Source organism: Cucumis sativus, chromosome 6 (assembly GCF_000004075.3).
Source record: "Cucumis sativus cultivar 9930 chromosome 6, Cucumber_9930_V3, whole genome shotgun sequence".
Taxonomy (NCBI): domain Eukaryota; kingdom Viridiplantae; phylum Streptophyta; class Magnoliopsida; order Cucurbitales; family Cucurbitaceae; genus Cucumis; species Cucumis sativus.
Window position 1 is genome coordinate 1,379,787 of NC_026660.2, and position 24,191 is coordinate 1,403,977.

The 24,191-nt window shown below is 32.4% G+C and overlaps 2 protein-coding genes across 3 annotated transcripts; one reads left to right on the plus strand and one right to left on the minus strand.

The window, feature by feature from the left end:
* Positions 1-12,666: 12,666 nt before the first annotated feature.
* Positions 12,667-15,046, minus strand: LOC101221287. Its single transcript, XM_004138363.3, has 3 exons — positions 14,820-15,046; positions 14,267-14,727; positions 12,667-12,953 (listed from the first exon to the last, which is right to left on the minus strand). Exons 2-3 carry the CDS (start codon positions 14,711-14,713, stop codon positions 12,801-12,803), a joined length of 600 nt encoding a protein of 199 aa, XP_004138411.1. The 5' UTR covers positions 14,714-14,727; positions 14,820-15,046; the 3' UTR covers positions 12,667-12,800.
* Positions 15,047-15,147: 101 nt separating this feature from the next.
* Positions 15,148-23,980, plus strand: LOC101221051 (biotin carboxyl carrier protein of acetyl-CoA carboxylase). Of its 2 annotated transcripts, none has more exons than XM_011658117.2 (9): positions 15,148-15,484; positions 16,317-16,499; positions 17,660-17,724; positions 18,203-18,256; positions 22,001-22,255; positions 22,360-22,422; positions 23,187-23,255; positions 23,363-23,408; positions 23,657-23,980. In XM_011658117.2, the coding sequence occupies exons 1-9, from the start codon at positions 15,451-15,453 to the stop codon at positions 23,716-23,718; spliced, it is 831 nt and encodes a 276-aa protein (XP_011656419.1). In that variant the 5' UTR covers positions 15,148-15,450; the 3' UTR covers positions 23,719-23,980. The 2 variants fall into 2 exon arrangements, with proteins under 2 accessions (XP_011656419.1, XP_011656420.1); XM_011658118.2 differs by having other exon boundaries at positions 16,317-16,493.
* Positions 23,981-24,191: the final 211 nt, after the last annotated feature.

A 24,191-nucleotide genomic window follows, 5' to 3' on the forward strand; every position in this document is an offset into this window, starting at 1 on the left:
TTGAGAGGAAAAAAAAGGGAAATTGAAAAGAAAAAAGAAAAAAAGATTAATAAGGAGGGGAAACAAAAATGCTTAGTTCAACATTATTGAAAAGTTGTTACACCCACTGGCCTTGTTGAAATTAAAAAAAGTGTAAGGCTTTGTGAAAAATACATATGATTTCATATTTGAAAATATGCTTGTGAAACAAGAGAGTTGAATTCCAACAAACATAATCAATAATTATGTGAGATTTTGGCTTTTTAAATTCAATCATAAAACAATGTAATCTCCCCCTTTTTTATTGTTCTTTTATATTTGACACTATCCCACTAATTATTGTGTATATCTAATATATATGTCTTTTTTTTTTCATCATCATCACAAGTCAAAATGATGGTGTATAAATTTTTCGAAATAAATGTTGTGATTACTTTTTCATCTTTTCCATTCCCATACATATACAATATATAGTCAAAATGAGGTCAAAATACGATGTTGGGTTTACATGAATATATAAAAACAACACATACATGATAGACTAGAAAATGATTGAAATTGAGAGTTGAAATTTATTATTATTATTTAAAAATGATATGATATATATGAAAGAGGGAATGGTTTTTGGACAAGAGCACTCCATGGCCATCAATACACCCACGTTTCATTCATTTTAACCTCAGCCTTTTGTTGAAATTATGTTGGGAGGTAAAATTTCATGCGTGACATTTCTTTACCTTTTGGATTCATAATAATAATGTTGTGTACAACTTCAATTTGTGTTCTCCATTTTTTTTTCTTTTAATTTCCTCACAACATGCATCACATAATCCTTATACTGTATACTATATATGCAACCCAAAAAGAGAGGAGTAAAAAGTGTAAAAAAAAATTACTTTGGGTTTACTATTCTTTTCTATTACTATAATAGAATGTTATCCATCATTATTCAACCAATATAGAAAACATACATATTATAAAACTATAAAAATTTACATGGTTCGTCAACCAATAATATTGTAGATACTACAATCATAGACAATGTAGAGTAGTTTATTACGACAAAAAATTCAAAAAATACATATTAAAATTATTTTTAGGGTTCAATTTATATACCGCACTTCTCTACATCTTAGGGGTAAAAAATATAAATAGTGTAAAGATGATGAATACGTCAATAATTTAAGATTTAAGAGTGTTGAATGTTGACTCGATCGAACATCCACCAAGATAATTTGAAGCAACAATTAACAATTTTAAAACATTTCAATAATAAAAGTAGGATAATTTGAATGACAAAACTTTTAAATAAATTAACTAGCGTGTTTATGTATGAAGATACACATTTTTCTTCAGATTCAAACTTCATATCTCGAATTTATTTATTTATTTATTATCTTTTTTTTTTTTTTTACTTATTCATGTTGGAACTTTAGGTATATATGCAATAATTAGTTGAAGCTCATGTTGTGTGCTTGAATCAGTCTTCTTTTTTGATATATATATACTGTCGTATGACAATTATTAATTGAGTAAATGAATGGCATAAATAAATATAGGTGCAAATATTTTATTTATTTGTTTGTTAAAAATAGTTTGAATTGGTATGAGAAAATGCATAGATATGATTTGTTGGGGGTTATTTTCTTCTAGATCTCATGTTTTCTTACGCGTTTAACTCATTCTTATAAGATCTCACCATTAATTACCAAATATATCATCACATATATGCTTTTTAAATAATAATAATTTCAACAATAAAGATACTCACGTGGGACCTACTTCTCCTAAATTCAAACTTTTTCCTTACAATTTTTTTCTTTAAAAAAAAAACTATTATTTCCATTTTCTAAAAGTACTTCTAGTTTTCATACTCTTTTGTCTTTTAAAATTATACATCAAATGAGCATCAACTTTAATTAAATATAATAATGTACGTGTTTTGAGCATACATTATTATATCTATTATAGTATAATTATTATGAGTTAATACAAAGCTTTATTCTTACACATCTTCATCACTTATCACTTCTTATCAAATAAAAACATTGTAAGTTTTATGTAATATATATTTATTTCACTTGTTGGTGGTTTTTAAAAAAACTAAATAATTTCACCAAATAAATAAATAAGTAAATTGCTGAGTCGAAGGTGGTAATAATTAGAGCTTAAATAAGGAAGGTTTGATGCTCTAACTTTTGAAGTTATATTAAAGAGAAAATAGCTTTTTTCTTTTTCTTTTTTTTTTTTAAATTATGATATCTTTGTTTCATTATATATATATATAAGATAGAATTTAATTTGAGAAGCAGTATCTATTATTATTTTTTCTTTATATAAAATTTACTCAAGGTTCCTCTAATTCTTGAGTGTAAACCCATCAATCAACAGAGATGGGAAAAATATTATTTTAAGCAATCAATAACTGTAGTAGTAAGTTAGCTAAATATAATCAATTTATATGAAGTAAAAAAAGAAAAGCACTTTTATTTTGTAAAGCAATTAAAAAATACAGAATTATTTAAATCTCCATCTCCAATATTGTATTATTGTTAACATCATTCAGCAAACTTAAAGTTGGTCATCTTTCCAATTAATGATGCAATTTCCAGTTTGTAGAAAGACCATCCATGAAACAAAAGTGTACGTAATTTTAAATTTAAAACAATTAAAAAATAATAATAATAAAAGTGTCTGAAATTAGGTAACCAAGAAATGTCGAAAACAGTGGAAGGAATTGAATTTGTTGAAGACAAATGGATGATTGTTACAGGTTTCACATCAAAGTCCATTCTCTATAAAATTATGTTTTTGAGTTTGGACTCATTGAAGGTGATTCTTACATTTATTTATTTTGGTTGTTTTTAAGTTTTGATTTGTTTGTTTCCATTTAACCTCTAAATACAAAAGATATATATATATATTCTACAAAGAAAGAAAGGAGGTGCATGAATTGAATATAATAGGGTGCTTTAAAAGGGAGTGGGCACTAAGAATAATTGTAAAGTCAAAGAACTTTAACGAACCTTGGTGTAGCCCTGTCCCAAAGAGCCCAGTGTGTGCAACTACTTGGTTTGTGTCAACATCAAATAACACCACCTTCTTTATTATTGTTATTATTCCAATTTTATTTGGATTTTCTTCCAATTTAAGGGATAATTATTATTCTTTGCCTTTTGACTTTTTTACATTTAAATAATCTGTTTCCTTAAGCAAATGATCGTTCTCAGTATCCAACCTTCTCCTTTTCATCTTGGAAAATTTAATAAGCTATTTAAAGTGTGTTATACATTTTTTCTTTTTTTAAATTTTACAAATATGACCCATTCAAATGTATAAGTAAATAGACTATATATTATGTGCATTTGGTTTATCCATACTTACCGGAGTTGTTTTTTATCATTCAAATTAAGCCTGTTTTCTCTAAAATTCTTAATCATATTTTTCATATAAACTTGTAAATTTTCAGTTAAATTCCAAAAAAAAAATTAACACACACGTTTTTAAGAAACTGTTTTTTAGTTAAATTTAAAATCTTGCCTTAAAATTGAACAACAAAACATACAAACCAAAATATAAAAATAGTGTTTATAGGCTTAAATTTCAAAAACAAAAGTGGACTTAACTCATGAATAATTAACACACTTGAATAAAAAGAATAAAATATTTATTAAACAAATTTTAGATTAAATTAAAAAATTGAGACATTTTCAAATATAACCAAACGAACCAAAATATTTATAAAATATTGAAAAGTTACGTAATTTCTCTATAAAAATTGTATAGATTGTTTTTGTTTGGAAGGAAAAACTGAGGGATTGTGGTGAATGGTGTGAGAACAGTTAAGAGAGTCCTTGAAAGGAAGGCAACAAGTCAAAGGGAGATATGATGATGAAATCGGAAGGTTGGGAAATGGATTGGCGAACCACAATTAGATTAACCAAATAAAGTTTGGTAAAGTTTGTTACTGAATAATTAATTTTAAGAACAAAAAATAATTAATTACACAAAAAACACAAGAACAAATATATTGGATTAATTTTTAATCAGACGTCAATTTTAAAAAGAAAAATTGTTAAACACATGGAAAAGTCGTTAAAAGTGATTGAAATTAAAATAGGAGAACCCAACTTCCGAAGTTACTTATTGAAATTTCCTTTCACTTTCTTCTTCTTCTTCTTCTTCTTATTAAATACAATTAATTAAAATAATTTACTATTCCACGTTGTTTGATTTAGAGGTTGTTCAAAGCTTCATTTTCGTTGGTTGGTTATGGTTAGTTGAGAACCCCACTGCTTTAAATCTCTAATTTTCTCTTTGCTAATTATTATTATTATTATTATTTTGTTGCCTTTTTAATTGATTTCCTTTATATTTAAATGTCATTCTCAATCTTTCCCATCACATATCTAACAATGTTTGGCTTCACAAGCTAGCTACTCACTTTGGACTAATATGATTCATCAAGTTTACTTTCAAAGCTATTGAATACTTTGTATTTTAAAACCACTTTTTGGAACAAAAAAGTGGTTTGAAACTTTATTTTTTAAGTACGTATGATGCATAACGTTGGTATTTTGGTGGAGAGAAATCTCACCCTATTAAAGGAATTAGAAAAAAAGGAGTCATAAAATACAAAACAATTAGAAAAAGTCATACAATACCTATCTCTCCCATACCAAAAGAGATTTGGAGCTTAGAATGACTCTGAGAAAATTGTTTTCTTTTTAAACATTATTTTAATAGTTTTTATAAAACTCTCTAAAAGAGAGACACATTAATTGGATGTATCGATTTTCTTTTTAAAAATTATTTTAATAGTTTTTATAAAACTCTCTAAAAGAGACACATTAATTGGATGTATTTTGACGAGTACATTTTATCGTAAGTATTTTTATATACAAGTTTGTTTGCTTTGTTATATACTAAAAGTGTTTTTATTAATGTCAGAATTACTATAAAGAAATTTTTCGGCGACAATATCGCTAAAAATGATGGTTAAAAGTTGATTAGTGATTTGTTGAAATGTGGTCAAAGAAGACTTGGCTAGAGGTTGATTAGCGAGTGGTTGAAAGCGGTAATCAAAGGTAGCTAGGATCGGTGATGATGGTTGGACTTGGCTCATGGAGGTCGCTAGAGGTTGGTTGATGACCGTCGTTAGAGGTAGTGGTGGAGATTGGCCAACCATGGTGAGTGAATTTTTTTTTTATACAAATTAGCGAAAGATTAACCACTTAGACAATCAAAATCCATTTTCCTTAAAATTGGTTTCAAACCTTTACTCCCTAAACCATCTTATTTTATAAAAACTTATTCTTTTATAACTCAGTTTGAATCTTTGTCAAACACTTGCTTTTATTCTTTTTGCTTGAAAATTAAACGCATTCCAAACACAAAATTTGGGTATTTACTTTTTAAAGAGATCCCACATTAGAAAAACCAAGTGATTGTCTCACATTGTCTATCCAAAATATACGAGATACTTCTTCACGTTCAATCGTTTTTTATATGACGCTTCACATTATCTAAAATGATATAAAAACCTAAATGAACCTCTAGTCCAAGAAGATAAAAATTGATATTTGATCGAAGAATAATGAACCTCCATACTAACATTTTAAAGAGACATGTTAAAGGATCTTACATCAAAGAAATGAATACACCTACCTTAACCTTTTTATTTCTACAAAATTTATATTGTGCTTTTTTTTTTTTTTTTTGTTCTTTTGAATCTTACCTTTGTTCTTGTAGTAGATTGGAAGTGGAAAGTTTTTTTTTGATATTTTCTAAATATTATTATTTTTTCTCATGGGAATTAAAGAGGTTGGGAAAAACTTGGAAGAGTAAAGCTATTTCCTTAGATTTTCTAAGAATGGGGTGAAAATAATATTTACAATGACAATCAAAAGCTAGTTAATTAAATTGGTTTTTTAAGTTTAAAAAGAAATTATTGCACTTAAAAATCATTCCAAACAAATTGTAAATTTTTTGACCATCTAATATATATTCAAATATGATGATGAGATAGAGAATTGCATTAAATTTTCAGATATTTTTTACATCTACTTATACTCAACTCATACTTTGGTCTAAAAATAAGCTAAATTTTGCATGGTAGAAAGTGGATATTATTGATGGTTATAATGGTTATGTTTTTGAAAAGAATCTTATATATATATATGTTTCAAACATGATCATATTGCCGTTTCCCAAAAGAATATAAAAACAAAATAAAATCATGATCATATGCTGCCAAGGAGAGCAAAGTAGTGAGTGTGTGTGTGTTGAAATCATAATAAATGGTTGGACGTAAATGAGAAGCATTGGCCAAAGGAAACTCAAAGTCCTAAAGGTAAAGACATTGAGGGAAATTCAAAGCCTAATTAATTTATAAAGTATAGGAATTCATCTCATAATGAAATTGGGTATCATGCCCTAAAAGTTAAAGTGAATTCTCTTGGTTTACCCCCTTTTCTTTTATAATATACCTCTTTTGAAAGAAAAAGATTCATTGTTGCTGTCTTTGGTGATGCCCCCTATCTTTTCTTTCTATTAATTCATTGCTCCAATCAATATGCAATTTTCTTGATCAACCCTCTCAAACCATTCATCTTTATAGGGTGAAAAAAGTAAAAAATTTAGGTGGAAGTGATCTCCTATTCGAATGGAAGAAACTCTAAAGATATGAAAGTAAATGGTTAGAGAGAGACTCAAAATAGTTTATAGTTACTACTCATATAAATTAAGTGCACATGTTTTTTTTTCATGGACTTAATCATAAAAACTCCAAAATTAAATGTGTTTGGCTTTAACAATTCTTATGTTTTATGACATTTTTCACAATTTCTCTAGAATTAAACATGTGAGTGAGGATTAAATATTGGATATTTATATTGTAGTTAAGAAAAGGTAAATTTTCTTGAATATTAAAATATAAAAAATATAAAAAAGTTATTTGTGTGGATTAAATTCATGGTTAAAAACTTCAAAACTTCAAATTGGATTAAGATCTATCAAATTGGATCATGTTTTGAGTACAAATTCAACCTAATTTCTAGTTTCTTCAATTTTGAATGTGTCATGTTAGATTTTGGAACAGGAAGTCAAGTGATTAAAATGATTAAAATGTTTCAATTTTGTTTGTATTTAGTTGCTAAGTTTTTAGGCTACAAATAACAACTTTTTAATTCATATACTATCTTCATATTCTTATATCAGATTATCACTCCAATTAACTCAAGAATTCTTCCATTTTTTTCTCTTTCTTTTGATCTTGAGTTGAGTTGAGAGCGAGCAACTAATTAAAGTTTGGTTAGATTCGATTAGTTCAAGAATGATAATTAGTTATCGTGTCCTACTAAGACAATTGTTGTAGTCTGTTTGTTTACGACTCTTGTAAAGTGAATAATTGTCTTCAATATATCACCTATAGCAATGTGGTTCTTAGGGGTATTAAAAAAAAATAGATAACCCAACCAATTCAGATTATCGGACCCAAATCGTAAGGATTGAGTTGGATTAAATTTTGTATTGGGTTGAGCTATGTTAGAAAATTGAAAAAAAAAGTTGAACCGAGTAGTCGGGTCATGCATATGCAAGTATAAGGGGACAGATCGACCTGCCACAACCCAATTATGTCACATTGTATATTGAAAACAATATGAAAATTTGTCCAAACTATGGAGAGATGAAAAAAAAAAAGAAAAAAAAGACTTGCTGCCGAGGCCAATCCAACCTGAACTTTTTAGGTTAGGTTGAGTTGACTCTTGCATACTGAGAGTTCAATTTTTGCCAACTCAGATATTTTGGGTTGATTCATATTTTTTCTCCAATCCGATCTAAGTTGGCATATGTACATCCCTAGTGTCTATATTACCTTTGAATCTCCACAACCTTTTGAGGGTTTTATAAGTTCTTCATTATTTTGATTTCTAATTCATGTTATACTATTTGAATATTGTACCACGTGTGTAATACCTATAGTATCTACTTTTTGAATCTCCACAAGCTTATATTAGCAAACTTTATAAGTTTTACTCATGCGTATGTTTTAAGGATGACAAAACGTTCTTTATTCATGATTTTAGTATTTTAAAGTGATCATAGCATAGAGTTCAAATAGACGATTCTAACATAGTTTGAACTCATCAAGTTAAATGTGATCGGATGAAGAAAACTGTTGAAAGAGTAATAGACATTCTAGTGAAAGGAAATTTGAATGAACACTCTAATATGCATCAATTTTAGAGATTAAAGAGGAAAAAATAGAAATTAAAAAATACAACCTTTCTAACTCGAAATTTCTGCTGACTTGTTGAAAAAATTTGATCACAAATTGAATGTAGAGACCACTGCAAGAGTCTTTTCGACTATTCTCCGATCTTAGAACAAGATGATATAACCTCGTATGAGTGATAAGTTTGACCGAGAATAGGAGTTTTGATAGATTTTTTTTTTTTTTTTTTTTTTTTTTTTTTTTTTGTAAAGTTTAAGTTTTTAGAATTTCATCAAGCTTTACATTAATTAGCCTTCTAATCTCATTAAAATCTCATCATTATAAAAGAATTTCATGTCAACTTAAATGAATATGTAATTGACACTAAATCCACATTTAATTGAGTGGAATAATTAGGGTTTGAAGATTGCGATTACACAATGCCAAGCTAAGAGCTTACTCATAATACCACTAAAGGTGGGATAATCCCACTTAATTATGTATTTTCTCATTAAACCTTGTACATCTTTCACCATTTTGATTTCAAAAGTCAAAAAACCTATTTTATTTCATTAATTTATTTTATATATTAATTAATTTATAAAATAATTTTTAAATAAATAAAATAAATAATTAAACTATTTAATTAATTTAGCGAGCAAAAATAGAAAGAAAAAAAAAAGAGACTAGAGCTCGTGTTACTACATTTTTTAAATTGTAAAAATAACAAATTTAAAAATCGATAGTCTTTCGATAGCCTTCTAATAGTCATTTGATATTACTAATTACTTTATATTTGTCATATTCACAATACGCAAAAAAGAGATATTATGAGATATTTTTTTAAATGTTTGTCTTCTGATCCAATTTACCTTTTAATAATTTAATATCAAATTAATATTTTCTATTATTCTTGAGCAGAATCCGTATTCAAATTTTTGAAATTTAAATCATATTTAAATATCTCACTCACTACACCAAGTCGTAAAATATATTGAATATATTTAACGTCTTACTATCTAAACTAGTTTGAACATTTCAAACTTATCCATCCCAGTGTTCTAAGGTTAATTTTGTTATGAGCTAGCAAAGATATCTAACAAACCTACGTATTATGAACTCCAACAATTTGAGGTTAATTGGTAAACTCTTTAACCTAGTTAACCAACATTCTTTAACTATTTGGACACTCCATTAAAGCTTACGATACTATAGATATATTTTTGTCTACTTAATAAAACAATGATTAGCAAATTGACACTTCACAAGTTGGTTGTAATTACGATTAGGTGATCAATATTATCGTTTTGTCCCTAAAATCACGTATTGTTTCTAAAGTCTTATTGATCCTCTAAATGAACAATTGATTTGTGGTCTAACCACTAAATCAAGCCTCTCTCAAGCCAATGAGAGGATGAGATCCCTTGTGTCAAGATTCAGAGTTAGCACTTAAAGGAACTGTTGAATGAAAAAATCTCTACTCGTGATAACACTATGCGATGTGATAAGTGTTATACGATAAGCAATAGGACTAAGTTATGCGATAAGCTATAGGACTAAATTATGTGAATGATAGTCTTGAGAGTCCTACGTGATATAGTTTCCAATTATGTGATATTGATCATAACTACGTGATAGTACTAACCATGTGAAATGCGAGAATATCTCATCTCACATGCTGACATCCTAGGCAAGATGATCAAGAAAGATGAGATGTAATAAATGACATGATCTTTATCGCATGATTAAAAAATAAAACGTTTTATCATCGTTTTATAGTTAATGTTCAACATAATCTTTCCATATCTACAAAAGTTTCCAAAATTAATTTCCAATGCTTTTATTTGTTTCATCACACTCTATACAAACACCTGTACCCCTTTATCTTGTGCGTAAGTTTTTACAAGGAAAACTCTCTTTCAAGTTTTCTTTCTTAAGCTTTTCGAGCAAACAAAGTGTTCCTTTGAGTGTTCAAATTTCTATTAGTTTCAGTGCAAAACTAATTGAAGAACAAGTTTAATTATTATGGGAACGACGAGACAATAATAATATGTTTGCACATAGAAGCAGAGCCGTGAAACGTCTTAAAGAGAGCGAGATACGTGACTCAGCCCTTCTAACTTGTTTCTGTTTTTGTTGCAGGCATTTAGATCAGACGACAGGTGAATTGATCATTAGACGTTTGTACCAGTAAACATTTTGACCAGTTCACAAGCTAACTAAATAAGACGTTCTGACCAAGCAAGATACTTATACACTACGATATATAGACGCAAGGTGTGAAAACAAGCATTTAGTCTAAGCGTTAAGGCTTCTCAACGCACTACTCCTTGACGAATTGCAACAACAGGAACAACCTCTCTGCCATCCCTAATTATGGGTAGAAGTGAATTCCATCTTATATCTTATGTTTCCAACTAACATCAGCTGTTCTCACTCATGCAATTCTAATAATAATCTTAAATAAACAAAATTTATAGTTAACTCATGATATTAAAATTGAGTTACACAGGTCATCAAATTTGAAATAACCAAAAGTTTATAACATTTAAAACGGTATTATAAAATAAAAATAACTATTTCGTGGCTCAATCTTACACAAACTTTCTGCAAAGGACGTCCTTACTCATGTTTTTACATGAACGATTCAAGTACATATCGTTTGTATTAAATACAAAGTGAATCGCATCTATAGTGGCTCTAGAATAAAGTATCTAACCGTGATCGACTTTTATGTCATGACATAAAGTTCAAGTATACATGCCACAATCAGGGTTATAACAAGTAAATCACTTCAACATCTTAGGTGAACAATACTTTAATAACATCTTTATTAAATAACATAATATGTTCATCATTTATGAAGTTTTAGAACTTAAAAGCCTTGGATAGTAACCAAATAAATATTTGAAAAAGATACAGAGCAATGATGTGACACACGAACCAATGACGTGATTGAAGTGATAGTATACACGTAGAGAAATATCCAAATGAGTTGAACTACTCAAATTATGGCACAAGGTCATTTTAAAGGTTTTTCTTAAAACTATTTTTCAAAAAGATCATTATTATGACAAAAAATCAAATTGAATTATTTTTAGAAGACGATGGAAGCACGCATGGATGAAAATTTGAAATAAATGTATTTTCTCTCTCCTAAATTGAATTCTTTACAATTTTTCATATTTTAATCTCCATCATTCATCATTTTTTAAAATAGATCTAATGGTTACTTTTAAATTCTTCAATTTTACAATTTAGCCAAATTTCCAATCTTCTTCTCACTTCTCCTTTCTCCCAAGCAACTCTCTAGCAAGATTTTCTTGTCTTTCGCTCAAATAAGTGCTCAAGTCACCATGAAGCGCATACCACTATTTAATGAATATTGTTTAACAGAACTAAATAGATCAGGTGTAAGATTCACCACGTAGAACATATACCACTGACTAGATTGTTCAACATTGACTAAATAGATTAAATCACACCAACTCGGTGCATACCACCTATTAAGCACAACACATGGATACATATACAAGATATAGGATACAGATACAAGATATAAGATATAGATACAATAGGATATGATAATACATTAAATTCTAAAAAATTAGGATACTGATCATGCGTTGAAGATGCATCTTTTCTTAAAAAAACTAAGACAGATGTATTTAGCATGCATAGTACAAAATACAATACAAACATTAGAATACAATACAAAAGGAAACAGTTAAGATGTTGAAGTAAAATAATCAATAAAATATACAATAGAAAAGTGACTCATAGATCGTAGAAGAAGAAGATTAGAGGGAGAAGTATGAATATAAACGAAGAACGCCATAGTTAAATTGTTAAAAATATTCAAGTGGGTTAAATTCTAGTGGACTCTTTGAATGAAAGTTGATGCATCTTTCTTAAATAAATTAAACCATGTTCTCTCTAACAACAAGTTGAGACAGTCCTTTAAGCTTTAGACTTATTTATTACTATCTTTAACTGACATGCCACAGATTTATTGTTTCATCCTTTCGAATCCAACTCTTACATCCTCAACTAACAACACTTGATCCAAAACTTCCAGCCTTTTTCGTTTTTTTAGGCAGTGGGTTAACCCTTCCCCTTGGTTGATTCCTCTCTCCCTATCATGCGTCTTATAGATTTTATTTCTTAATTATTTTTTTGTTAAAAACAATATTCAAGTACATAAAGATGATATCGAACATAGTATAGACAAGGGTTCAAAAGCAAAAATACATGACACTTCTTCCAATAAATAAAAAGTTTAAGCTAAAAGTTTACATCATGAACTCAGATATTTAAATCAGGCATCTTGGATGATTTTTTACTAGTCTTATTGTTAAGATCAGTGATGAAATCCTAAAATAAACACCTGAAAGGTGGGAAAATACAATGTTTTTCTTAAAAAAAAAAAAAAAAAAAAAAACCTTGTTGTTAGGAGTATTATACCAAGTATCTATTTTTCTCCCTCTAAATCACAAAAGTCTGTAATTCATCTCTATTCATACATATAAACGACAATTTGTACAAATTTACATGTAAAAATCAGTGGCATTAAGAGGTTACAAAAGCAAAGCTTCAGAGGCTTTAATTAATCATCTGAAATTCGCATATTATAATGTTTTGCTAACCTGCGGGCAGTTCCATCGGCCATTACACTATCTACAATCTCATATTTCTTGTAGTTTCCTTTCAGTGTTTCTTGTTGCTGCTTTGCAAGCTTTTCCTCTTCCGCCATATGTTGCTGCAAAGAAATTGGACAAACCACTTTTCAGCGTTAAGAATTATCTGACCGAGACCAAATTACCAATATCATCCCTAAACTTTTAGAATCCATTTACTTAGCCCTGTATTCTAAAGGTTTTCTAATAGATTCCCCACTTCCAAGTTTGTATCTATTTAATGTTTGTACTTCAATAAGTGTCGAACATTTTAACTTCAAGCCTAATAAATCTGTTGTTAACTCCACTAGCTTAATACTTACTTGAGCAGTACGCCGGTATCCATATCGGTTGGTTTCAATTTTCAAAGGTGTTTGGTGCAAAAGCATGAAACCTAAACCTATGGGAATATGGGATTCACAGTAGACACCTATAAAACAGAACAGAAAAGTTGAAGAGACCTACCAAAGAGATTTAAAATTATATGAATCGGTGTTTTCAAGATCCAAGGTGCCACCTAAAGGTTATAAACTCTAGGAATGTATGAAAAAGAGTCGATTATTGGAGCGAAGCGGGATGCAGTTAATAAAATAATAAATAATAATATTAAATTATAAATTCTTAAAGGAAAGCTTGAAAGAAAATTCTAGGAATGTATGAAAAGAGCGCTTCAATTTTGTTTCTACTTCTTTCACTCTTTTTTTCTTCAAATTTTCTTCCTTCCTTTGATTTTTTGAATTCTACCTTTACAAACTTCTATACTTTCTCTTAATCAAAGTATTGGAGAAGAATTTTTTTCCTTTTGTAAAAAACTAAGTTGAACAATTGAACAAGGCGACCATCTGCGTCACCTTGCACATATGTTCAAGGCAACTAAAAGGTGCAAAAGGTGATCCCTTCTGGCCAGCGCCGGCTACGCATCAACAACACTAATACGAACTAGATAATCAAGAGACATTCTCAAAGTTGTGAAACCAATCTTATAATTTGACCAAATTAAAAATCAAGTCCGAAGGTTAATGGTCGTGTTTATTTAATTTTAAAACTTAAAAAGATCTAATTACATACATTAACTTTCGATGATATGTTTAGTAGATAAACAAAAGGTAATAGATTGATTTAGCAGAATATGGCAAATAAACGGATGACAAGAGAGAGGATAGCTATAAACAGAATCCAGTGACAAGAATCCATAAGGCATATTGAATTTGTCCCTTCATTTGTCTAACTAGCCTCTTACTTTTGTCAGCCATGCCACGTTGTGCTAAATTAACAAACATCCATCTAATAAATATCAACCATCGCCTAAGAATCACAAATTAAAGTTAACAAAATGCAATTATTTAAGCACTAAATTGAAATTCAAGTTGAGAGACTGAGATTCTGAAACTCATACCTTGACCAAAAATGCAGCTTCAGCCACATGTTTCTTAGAAAGACGCTTGATTTGTCTGGCCACTTCAAAATCAGGATCATCACTTTCCAGCCATCTAAAGCTAATCTTTCTACCAGGCTTTACAGGGCGATCATCAAACATTTCTACTTCGGCAGGGCGAGCCCTCACCGGTCTCGGCATTCCAGACATCATGAAAGGGAATTGAGCTATAACGGTGATTACAGATTTCGCCTCCTTCGAATCCTTCATTTCCACTAGAGCACATTGAGAGCTGTTAATTGGCTCCGTGTAATTTGGAATAAAATGGACACTGACCACAGTCCCAAACTGATCTAAAGCAGTTCTCAAAACAGGCTCAGTTACTTGAAGAGAGAGATTATCAACATACACAGTCCGTTTAACCTTCTCTTCAAACATGGCAAATTGCTCATCCTTCTCCGATCCCATCTCTAATAAGAGATCTAATACGGCGATTAAAGGAGTTAGCCTAATTTTTCATACTGTAAACTAAGGTTAAAAACTACATGACACAACAAAAGAGAAAAAGATTCACCATGAAGAACAAACGAGCTTTCAGATCATTTTGGTATCGCGAGTGTCTGGCCTAGCTTATGCGCATCTCCACTTACGGAGGGGGATCGAACAACTTTGAGGGCGGCGGAGAAAGGGGTGATCGGCGTCGGAAACTTTGAAATTGGCGGTGAAGGGAGAGCAGAATTGGGGAACGTGAGAGAGAAATCGTGGAAAAGGGAAACGTTGATTAGGGTTAGGGTTTTGTTTGTAACTTCTAATGGGCGTTTGGGCCTTAATAGTTGAAATGGGCTATAGAAAAGAGGAGAGAGGCCCGGAAGGGGATTTGAATCGGTGCGTTGCGGGTACAGATTAAAAACGTGGAATGGCAGTCATCTGATAATAAACGAATTAGACGAGGAAAGGAGGTGAGAGCAAAGTTAAGAGTATTACACGGAGAAACAAATGAGAATGGGCGGAGATTTCGAAGATTAACATCTTCCAACGGTGACGAATCACAAACTCACAATAACTGGGGACACTATTAAGTATCAACTCCATTTTCTTTCTCTCTCGATTTTGCCTCCATATCTCCGCATAAACTTCCAACCTCTTCTTTGCTGCTCGTTTCTTGCTCCGCCTGATCCACATCTGCTTTCCACTTCACTTCCTCCATGGAGTCCTCCGCTTCGCTTCGATCCTTCCACTGTAAGTCTTTTTCTCTCTTATCACTCGCCTTCTATCCAATTTTTCATTCATTTCACTTCTCTTGTTGCGTTGAGCAATGACGTAAAACTTGTAGCCTTTCCTGACCGACGCGTTGTTGTTGTTTTTTTTCCCTTTGTTTTCTGTAGTGTTAATTTGATAGCCGATGTTATCCTTGATGTTGATTGAAGAATTCTTTGAATTGTGAGTTTAATTTCGTAATGTTGAATGATGAGTGAGCTGAGCTTCACCTACTGTGAATTTTCATTTCGGAAAATGGAATTTAGTGTAGCATTTCCGGATCTATTGTGTGATTTAGTTATATGTTTAGCTACGATAATCGACGGCGTAGGATTTTGTTCACTCGATGTGTGTGATTGATTCTTCGTGTTCTGAAACAATTTTTTAAAGAGGTTTTCGTTTGTTGAATTCTTTTAAGTTTAGGTAGCCTCGGTATGGTAGCAGCCTAGCAGGCAGCTTACCTTATTTAGCAAATTAGTTTTGTGGACTTAAAGATAATGTTTACTCTCGGCCTTGGATAATTGAGAATGAAAGATTTGAAAGAAAAGGTTCTCTATCATGTTTTAATGAGGTTCTTGAAATTCTAAACATTTTCGTGGTTCTTGATAAAATGTTTTTAAAAAAGAAACGGACGATGATTGCTGCTTTCATTTTAGTTGTCACCACCATTTGTTGCCGGGATATATGACCTAAAGACAAGATGCACCGTTTCTTTGAAATTACATCAGACCTTTATTCTCTCTTCATTAGAAATTAGTTGAAGGAATTGCTCACTACAAGAACCTAAAGTTTGTATATTATTCTGTGATTCCAGATTTTGCAGGTGGTTCACGTCTGCAGTTAATTGAGAAACCAAGTAGAATTTATGTGTCTAGTACTAATAAGACGAGCATTCAAAGACTATCAATTTTTGGTAAGCCCATACATAATCCAACAAGCCAGAAGAAGATAGCGGTATCATGCACAAAGACGCCTGAAGTTACGGAAACTGGTAAGGGTAAGCTGTTTTGTAGTTGAATTTTCAGTATGTTTCGGTTCTGGGATTAAATTCTATTCTCTGACTGTACCCACCATAGCCATTCTTATCAATTGATGTAGCAAGCATGAAAAAATAGCATTTATAACACGCGATAAATTATTTGCCTCTAGTGAAGTTGAAATAGCACTCTAAGGTTTTCAAGACATGGTCTTTGTAATTCATGTGCATGTCATGTCTAGTGCCAAAAATTGGTCCTTGGTGAGAATTTTTATGTTTTTTTTTGTGTTTTAGTTTTGAATATTATTGTAATTATACACTAGGTAGTTCTACTCTGAGTTGGAGGCCCTTTCTTTAGTAGGGATTTTTTGGGTTTCATATTTTGTATACTTTTGTATTTTTCATTTGTTTTCTGAATGAAATTAGTTGTTTCTTTCCACCGAAATATCTTTTTTTTAAAGAAAAAAACTTTATGAATATATTTCTCCAGCATGCATGATTAAGCATTCCTGGTAAAATTATGTTTTCTAATGCTAACTTCTTCTTTTGCATTACATTTGATCATTATATGTGTCGTATTTGTTAACTCGTAAACTCAATACCTTTTGCCTCAGTTGGGTAAAATAATGTCCATATATCTGTTGCGTTAAGAAGGCTAGAGGTATGATATGGTTTGAAGGACACGTTAAAGGTAGCAGTTTAGAGGCATGCTGTGCCCCATATCCAAGAATTAATTCTCCTTACCAACCCTTGTTGTTACCTCCTCTCTTGTACAGAAATTCTCTCCCAGTCCCAAACTGACTTTGTATTGTATGGCTATCGTTCTCATTTTAAAAAAGCCATACAGGAAATTCAAAATTGACCTGACCTTACTGAATATTCAAATGCTTCCTTTTTAGCTACGTCATGCTCACTAGGTTAAAGAACAAACTCCTACTTAAGTTGAACGAAATCATATCCCCTCTATCGAAAGTGACCTGTGTGTTTCATCCATGGTGAACTATTTTGTTTACGTGTTTATCTGTTTCATCCATGGTGAACTATTTTGGTTTCTTAGTTGTAACTACACTATTATGTTTCTATTTAAAGTTTAAACCACCATTGTTGATGGTTCTGTACGTTGATTCTTTTATATAGTTACACCTTTATTGGCTTTTATACCTTCAACTTGATATTGACAGATAGCGCCAAAGGTTCACTACAGAAGAAACCTGCATCAAATGTAACTTTTCCCAATGGATTTGAAGTGAGTATTTTTTTTCATAATGAAAAGAAAATGCTTTTCATGGGCATCTCTTTTCATTAGTAATCATTAGAACTTCATCTGAAACTCCATATGACAAGAAACTTACCAACACTCGTATGTTATGGGTTTGTCCTTCATGGTTTTTATATGCATGGGATGGAACAGTTTAGACCTTAGAATTATTCCCAAAATATCAAAGAAAGTTGTTTTCCCCAAATACTTACACACTGTATTTGTCGGTTCTTTTCCAAAGGCAATTGTAAGTTTTGTCCCTTGTTCATTCACAATATCTTTTTGAAATTTGAATATTCTTTTCTTACAGTTGATAAGTTGAATGTTATGCTTGACATCTACCAAATCCAATATCAATTTTTCAAACAAAGTTGATTAATATAAAGTGTCTATCTATTCCTCTTTGAACTATTACGTTCTATCCTTCTGAATTGAACTGACTTATATACTGTTTGAAAATCATCAGGAATTGTTGCTGGAGGTCTGTGATGATACAGAGATTGCTGAACTAAAACTAAAGGTGTAGTGAAATTCCAATTTCGTGAAATGTCTTTCTATATTGAACCGCCACGCAGGGTTGATAGTTTTCAGTTTATCCTCCCCCTAATATCATGATTTTCATGAGAACGAGAGGAACATTGTACGAGACTCTTATAATGACATGCATCACATGGTTATTATTGAAAGTAAAGACAAAGAATATGTGGGAACCCTAGTACAGGAAGAAAACTCAGGGTTCTGATAATTTTATTATTTTCTTAACTCATAGAGCAAAGTAAATTACATATTTATTGGGGAACCAATTATAGGCAACACGAGCCTAATTAACAAAATAAAAATAGGACAAAGTAAATTGCATAACTACCCTTGGGATTTCAACATGACTTAAGCTCATTATTTTCAACACTCCACTCTCCCTCAAGTTGGGACGTAAACGTCATAGACCCAACTTGTTAACACACAAATCAAAGTTTTGTCTGAGGAGCCCCTTTGTAAGGATATCAGCAATTTATTGGCTTAAGAGTATGTAAGGAATGCATATGCTACCGTCGTCAAGTTTCTCTTTGATAAAGTGTCTATCAATCTCCACATGTTTAGTCCTGTCATGTTGGACCGGGTTATTGGCAATACTAACGGCTACCTTGTTATTGCAGAATAGCTTCATAGGCACCTCATAGTCTTGACAAAGATCAGACAACACCTTCTGAAGCTAGATCTCCTTACAAATCCCCAAACTCATAGCCCTATATTTGGCTTCAGCACTGCTTCTAGCTGCAATTCTTTGCTTTTTACTGCTCCAAGTAATAAGATTGCTCCACTCAAAAGTACAGTAGGCTGAGGTAGACTTTCTATCAACAATAGATTCTGGCTAGTTAGAATTAGTGTAATCTTCAACACATCTTCTGTCAGTCTTCCTGAACTCAAACCTTTACTAGGAGTTGCTTTTAAATACCTCATAATCTTGAAAACCGCCTCCATATGGGACTCATAAGGTGCCTACATGAAATGACTAACGGTGCTCACAGCGTAGGAGATGTCAGGCCTAGTGGGAGATAAGTAAATCAGCTTTCCCACCCGACACTGATATTTCTCTATATCAATAGGAACCATGTTCCTTGAATTTTCGAGTTTGGCATTGAACTCAATGGGTGTATCAGCAGGACGACATCCTAGCATACTTGTCTCAGCTAATAAATCAAGGGTGTACTTTCTTTTGGGACACTGAGATGCCTTCTCTGGATCTAGCAATCTCCATCCTGAGAAAGTACTTCAAATTCCTCAAGTCTTTGATTTCAAACTCAAACCCCATCTTTTTCTTTAGTTGAATGATCCCATCAGTGTCATCCCAAGATAGCACAATGTCATCGACTTAGAAAATCAATACTGCAATTTTCCCTGTCTTGGAGACTTTGATGAACAAGTTGTGATCGGAGTGCCCCTTATCGTACCTCTGAGACTTGATGAAAGGGGCAAATCTATCAAACCATGTTCTTGGCGATTGTTTCAACCCGTATAGAGACTTTCGAAGCTTGCAAACCTAATTATAAATTGAAGTTTCAAATCCTAGAGACGGACTCATGTACACTTCCTCTTTTAAATTGTCATTCAAGAATGCATTATTAACATCAAGTTGATATAGGGGTCCGTCCTTATTTACTGCAACAAACAGCAAAACTCTAACAATGTTTAAATTTGCAACAAGAGAAAAAGTCTCAGAATAGTCAATCTCATCGTCTGAGTGGACTCTTTTGCAACTAGCTTGGCCTTATGTCCGTCTGCTTTGTACTTGAGTGTAAACACCTATTTGCATCCGACAATCTTGTGTCCCTTAGGGAGTGTGCAGAGATCCCAGGTCTTGTTCTTTTCTAGGGCTCTCCTCATTTCCATGACAACAGCTTACCACTTTCGACAATCTAAGGCAAGGTGCATACATTTGGGTATTATGGTAGAGTCAAAATTGATAGTAAAAGCTCTTAACTGTGGTGAGATTTTTGTATGATACATAATTAGAAATGGAGTGCTTTGTACAGGACCTAGTACCTTTCCTTAGTGTAATAGGAAGATCAAGAGATGAATCATACTTACTAGTATTTCTTGAATTGTTTGACCTAGTTTCGGTTTCAATATGTTCAGCAACAACCTCATTCTCATCAATCTTGTCCTCTCTGTCTATAATATCCCATCAATACTCACTTGCCTCACTGTCGGTATCGGAGTCAGTTGAATTCTCTTGAACCTATCATTCTCACTCATTCTGTTATTACTATGTGAGTTAGTAGAATCAGTCATATACCTTGATCTCTTATTGGTTCATAATCCTGGACTGGAGCCGTCTGAACAACAGGAGACTCAACTTCCTTTTTGAGATTCATCCTATAGTAAGTTGTCCAGGGAACTTGATTTGTGGGTAAGACTGTACTGTGAGGACTATGATCAGGTAAGGTAGCCACAGGTAAGGTAACCGCAGTAGCGCAAGTAGACTTTAAGGGAAGCATATAGTTAGATTTTTCACTCACTCTCTCTCTATAAAGTAAGCTAACAGGAAAAAAGGGCGATCCTCAATAAAGGTGATATCCATAGTGACAAAATACATACGTGAAGAGGGGTGGAAGCATTTATAGCCTAGTTGGTGTAGAGGATATCCAACGAACACGCAAGCTTGAGCCCGATGAGTGAATTTAGTTTGGTTAGGGTCATTTAGTTTCTCCCTGAAAAATACCCTAGAGATTGTGCCACTGTATTAGATACATAAGAAGAGGGCAAAGTAGGGAACGGGGTTACTGGATTCTCAAAATACATCAGTGGAAGAGGCCTCTAGTGTATCTTCAAGTCTTGCAATTTGTTGTTGAAACATGTCCAATTGATGTTGAGCAACATCGGGAGACGAAGCTTGTACATGTGGTCGTGACTATGCGGAGGATTCACCTCAAAAGTTGAGTGAGCTTGAGGATTTCGAACCTCGGGACAGACACTAAGATTTGCAGCTAAACTAGAAGTTGGTGGTTGGACAAAACTTGACGGCGGCACGTGTGCTAGTGCATGGATTGACTGGGCAATACTAGAAGCAGGTTTGTATAAAGCGTGCACCTGTACGGGCGGTGCTACTTGAGGGTTTGGCTAGACCGGAGCTGACGGTGCATTTGATGGAGGAATCGGAGTTGGTGGCACTTGTAGGCCTTGTGCGGCTGATGGAATGTACTTGCCAGAGGAGTGCGGCTGAGTAAGGCTGGTCGTTGAGTTTTGTAGCTGCCAAAACCATTCGTCCATGGCGACGCTAATTTGAGCTTCAACGGCGGTGGCACTGATGTTACCAGCTGTCTCTTCTGCTACGGTTCCACCATGTGTAAGATCGTCTAGGGTTTCTTCAATATCATGCTCTAATACCATATTGATAGTAGAGAAAGTAGAGACAAGAAACAAACACAATTTTACACAGAAACCCTAGTACATGGAATAAAACCACGATGCTGATAATTTTATTATTTTCTAATACTCATAAAGGGATACAAAGGAGAAGTATTTATAGGCAACAAGAGCCTAATTAATAGAATAAAAAATAGCGCAAAGTAAATCACGTTACTACCCTTTGGGCTTTCAACAAGATCTAAGTCCATTATTTCCAACTGTTATCAACCAATGAGAAAACATACCACATTTTGAATTTGTTTAATTCTTTTGCTTAGCCTAGGACTAAGTATTAGGGACATAAAGGTTGGAGAGTTTGAAATGCTTGTATTGACTTACCTTCTGTTATCTACTATAGGTTGGAGAGTTTGAAATGCATGTGAAGCGGAATATTGGAGTAGTAAGCGCTCCTCTCTCTGCCATTTCTCCAACAGTACCTCCGCCAATTCCATCCAAACCCATGGTTGAGTCGGCTCTTGCTGCACCAGCACCACCGATACCTTCTCCAGAGAAAGCAAATGCTTTTACCGATGTTCCCTTTAAGAAGTCGTCAAAGCTAGCAGCTTTGGAGGCATCTGGAGCAAAAGGATACGTCTTGGTAACTTCTCCTACGGTATGTAGTGCATTAATGTATAGTGCTATGTTTCATCTAAAAGATAGAATTGTGTAAACTCGGAGAAATCCTATTAACTGTAACTTTGCTTATGCTTTCACTAGGTTGGATCATTCCGAAGTGGCAGGACAGTAAAAGGACGGAGGATGCCTCCTATCTGCAAAGAGGTATTTGCTTTCAAGCCTACTTTTCATCTTCAATAAGTTAACTTTCAAATTGTTGAATCAAGGGAGAGAGAGAATCCTGTCACTTCAATTGAAAAATACTAGATAGTCCGAATCTTCTTGTTCTTTGTAAGAAGAAAATCCCTTGTATCTGCTTGTTCTTCAGATTAACTAGAACAACCCGGCTCGTTGAAATACATGACAGTATGAGTACCTAATATATACAGCCAAGTGGACGGATACTTTGTGCTACTGGTAAAAAATTGTGATTGAAACTTGAAATTACAATCAATCCTTAGAACAAATGATCTTGTTCTATGAATGATCTACATACTTCAACTGGAGCTGTCTTTTCAGATTTCTCAGTTTATATGAAATGTGGTCATATTGATAGGGAATGCATGAATAGTCATCTCACTCAAACAATAAATAAAGCTAAAACTTGAGTTCTTAGCTTACTAGCCTTGAAAATAAACCCTAATAATTCATTGGATAGGATGGTGGAATTCGAGACCAATCCATTTATTTTGAGAGGTTGGTTCATGGGCTAACTAACCAACACATAAAAAGAGTTAATATTTGCCCACAAACATTTCCATTTTATTAGATTTCTAAATTGGGGTCCATCTAATGTAATGGTAGATTTTTTAAAAAAGGTCAAAACAAAATATCGCAATAACCTTCTTTGGCAATTTTAGTTTTAGATTATTGTCAAATTTAGCTAGAAATCTCATAGTTCGTGTTGCGGCTGCTTCTTTCATGCACAGAATGACTTAATAAGGGAAGGACAAGTAGTTGCATACGTGGATCAGTTTGGCTCTCAACTTCCTGTAAAGGTACCATGTTTAACCTTTGAATGTATATATATCTTTATGCAAAACCTCCTCAATAGCAGCAGCACCCATTGATGCTAATTTTCACCCTTAAATTCATTGTTGAGCAGTCAGATGTAGCTGGAGAAGTATTGAGGATTCTCTTCAAGGAGGACGGTACGATTTTATTCTGTTTACTTCGATTATTTTTTAAAAAAATTGTGGGTGTGTAAAATCTTACTATGTTTATACAATTCCTCAAAGTCTGAACCTGAAGTTTCTCCATAATTGTGGAAAGTAGATCAAGATAGAAAATGAAGTACAAAGTAAAAAGTTTGAATGTGCAAGTTCAAGTTGATCAATATTTACTCTAACTTAAAACGTTGGTGAGAGTGTCCATCTTAATTTTAGTTAATGGTTTGCAGAGCCGGTTGGCTTTGGCGACCCCCTGATTGCTGTTTTGCCGATATTCCATGGAATCAGGTGAAACCTTTCTTGAGGATGGAGGTTTGCAATTTCTGATTCGGATCATTATTTTTTTTATCACCTGTCTCTCTACTAAAACGTGGTTAGACAACGGAGGGCTTCATACGTACTTTGTGTAGGTTTTTTGAGTTTTGTTACAATAAAAAGATTTAATCAACTTACCACTTATACTTCTAATCTGGATTGGTTCCTTTTATTTCTTTTTCCTTTTTCTCTTTCATTATAATTATTTGTGTGTGATAGTATGACAGGTTAAACTTTTACAATCGTCTTCTTTATTGGATAATTTTTTTTTATCCTATTTTTTGTTTTCTTTTTTTCTCTCTCTCTCACAGAAAAAGTGAACATGTTGAATGTTTGGCAAGAAACTTCCGATTTTTTTGCGTTCATGAAACCAGAAAAACAAAATAAGTTTCAACATTTTCTTCTTGAAGGTCGAGGGAGACAAAAATCTCTCCAAATTTATCCTCTCTA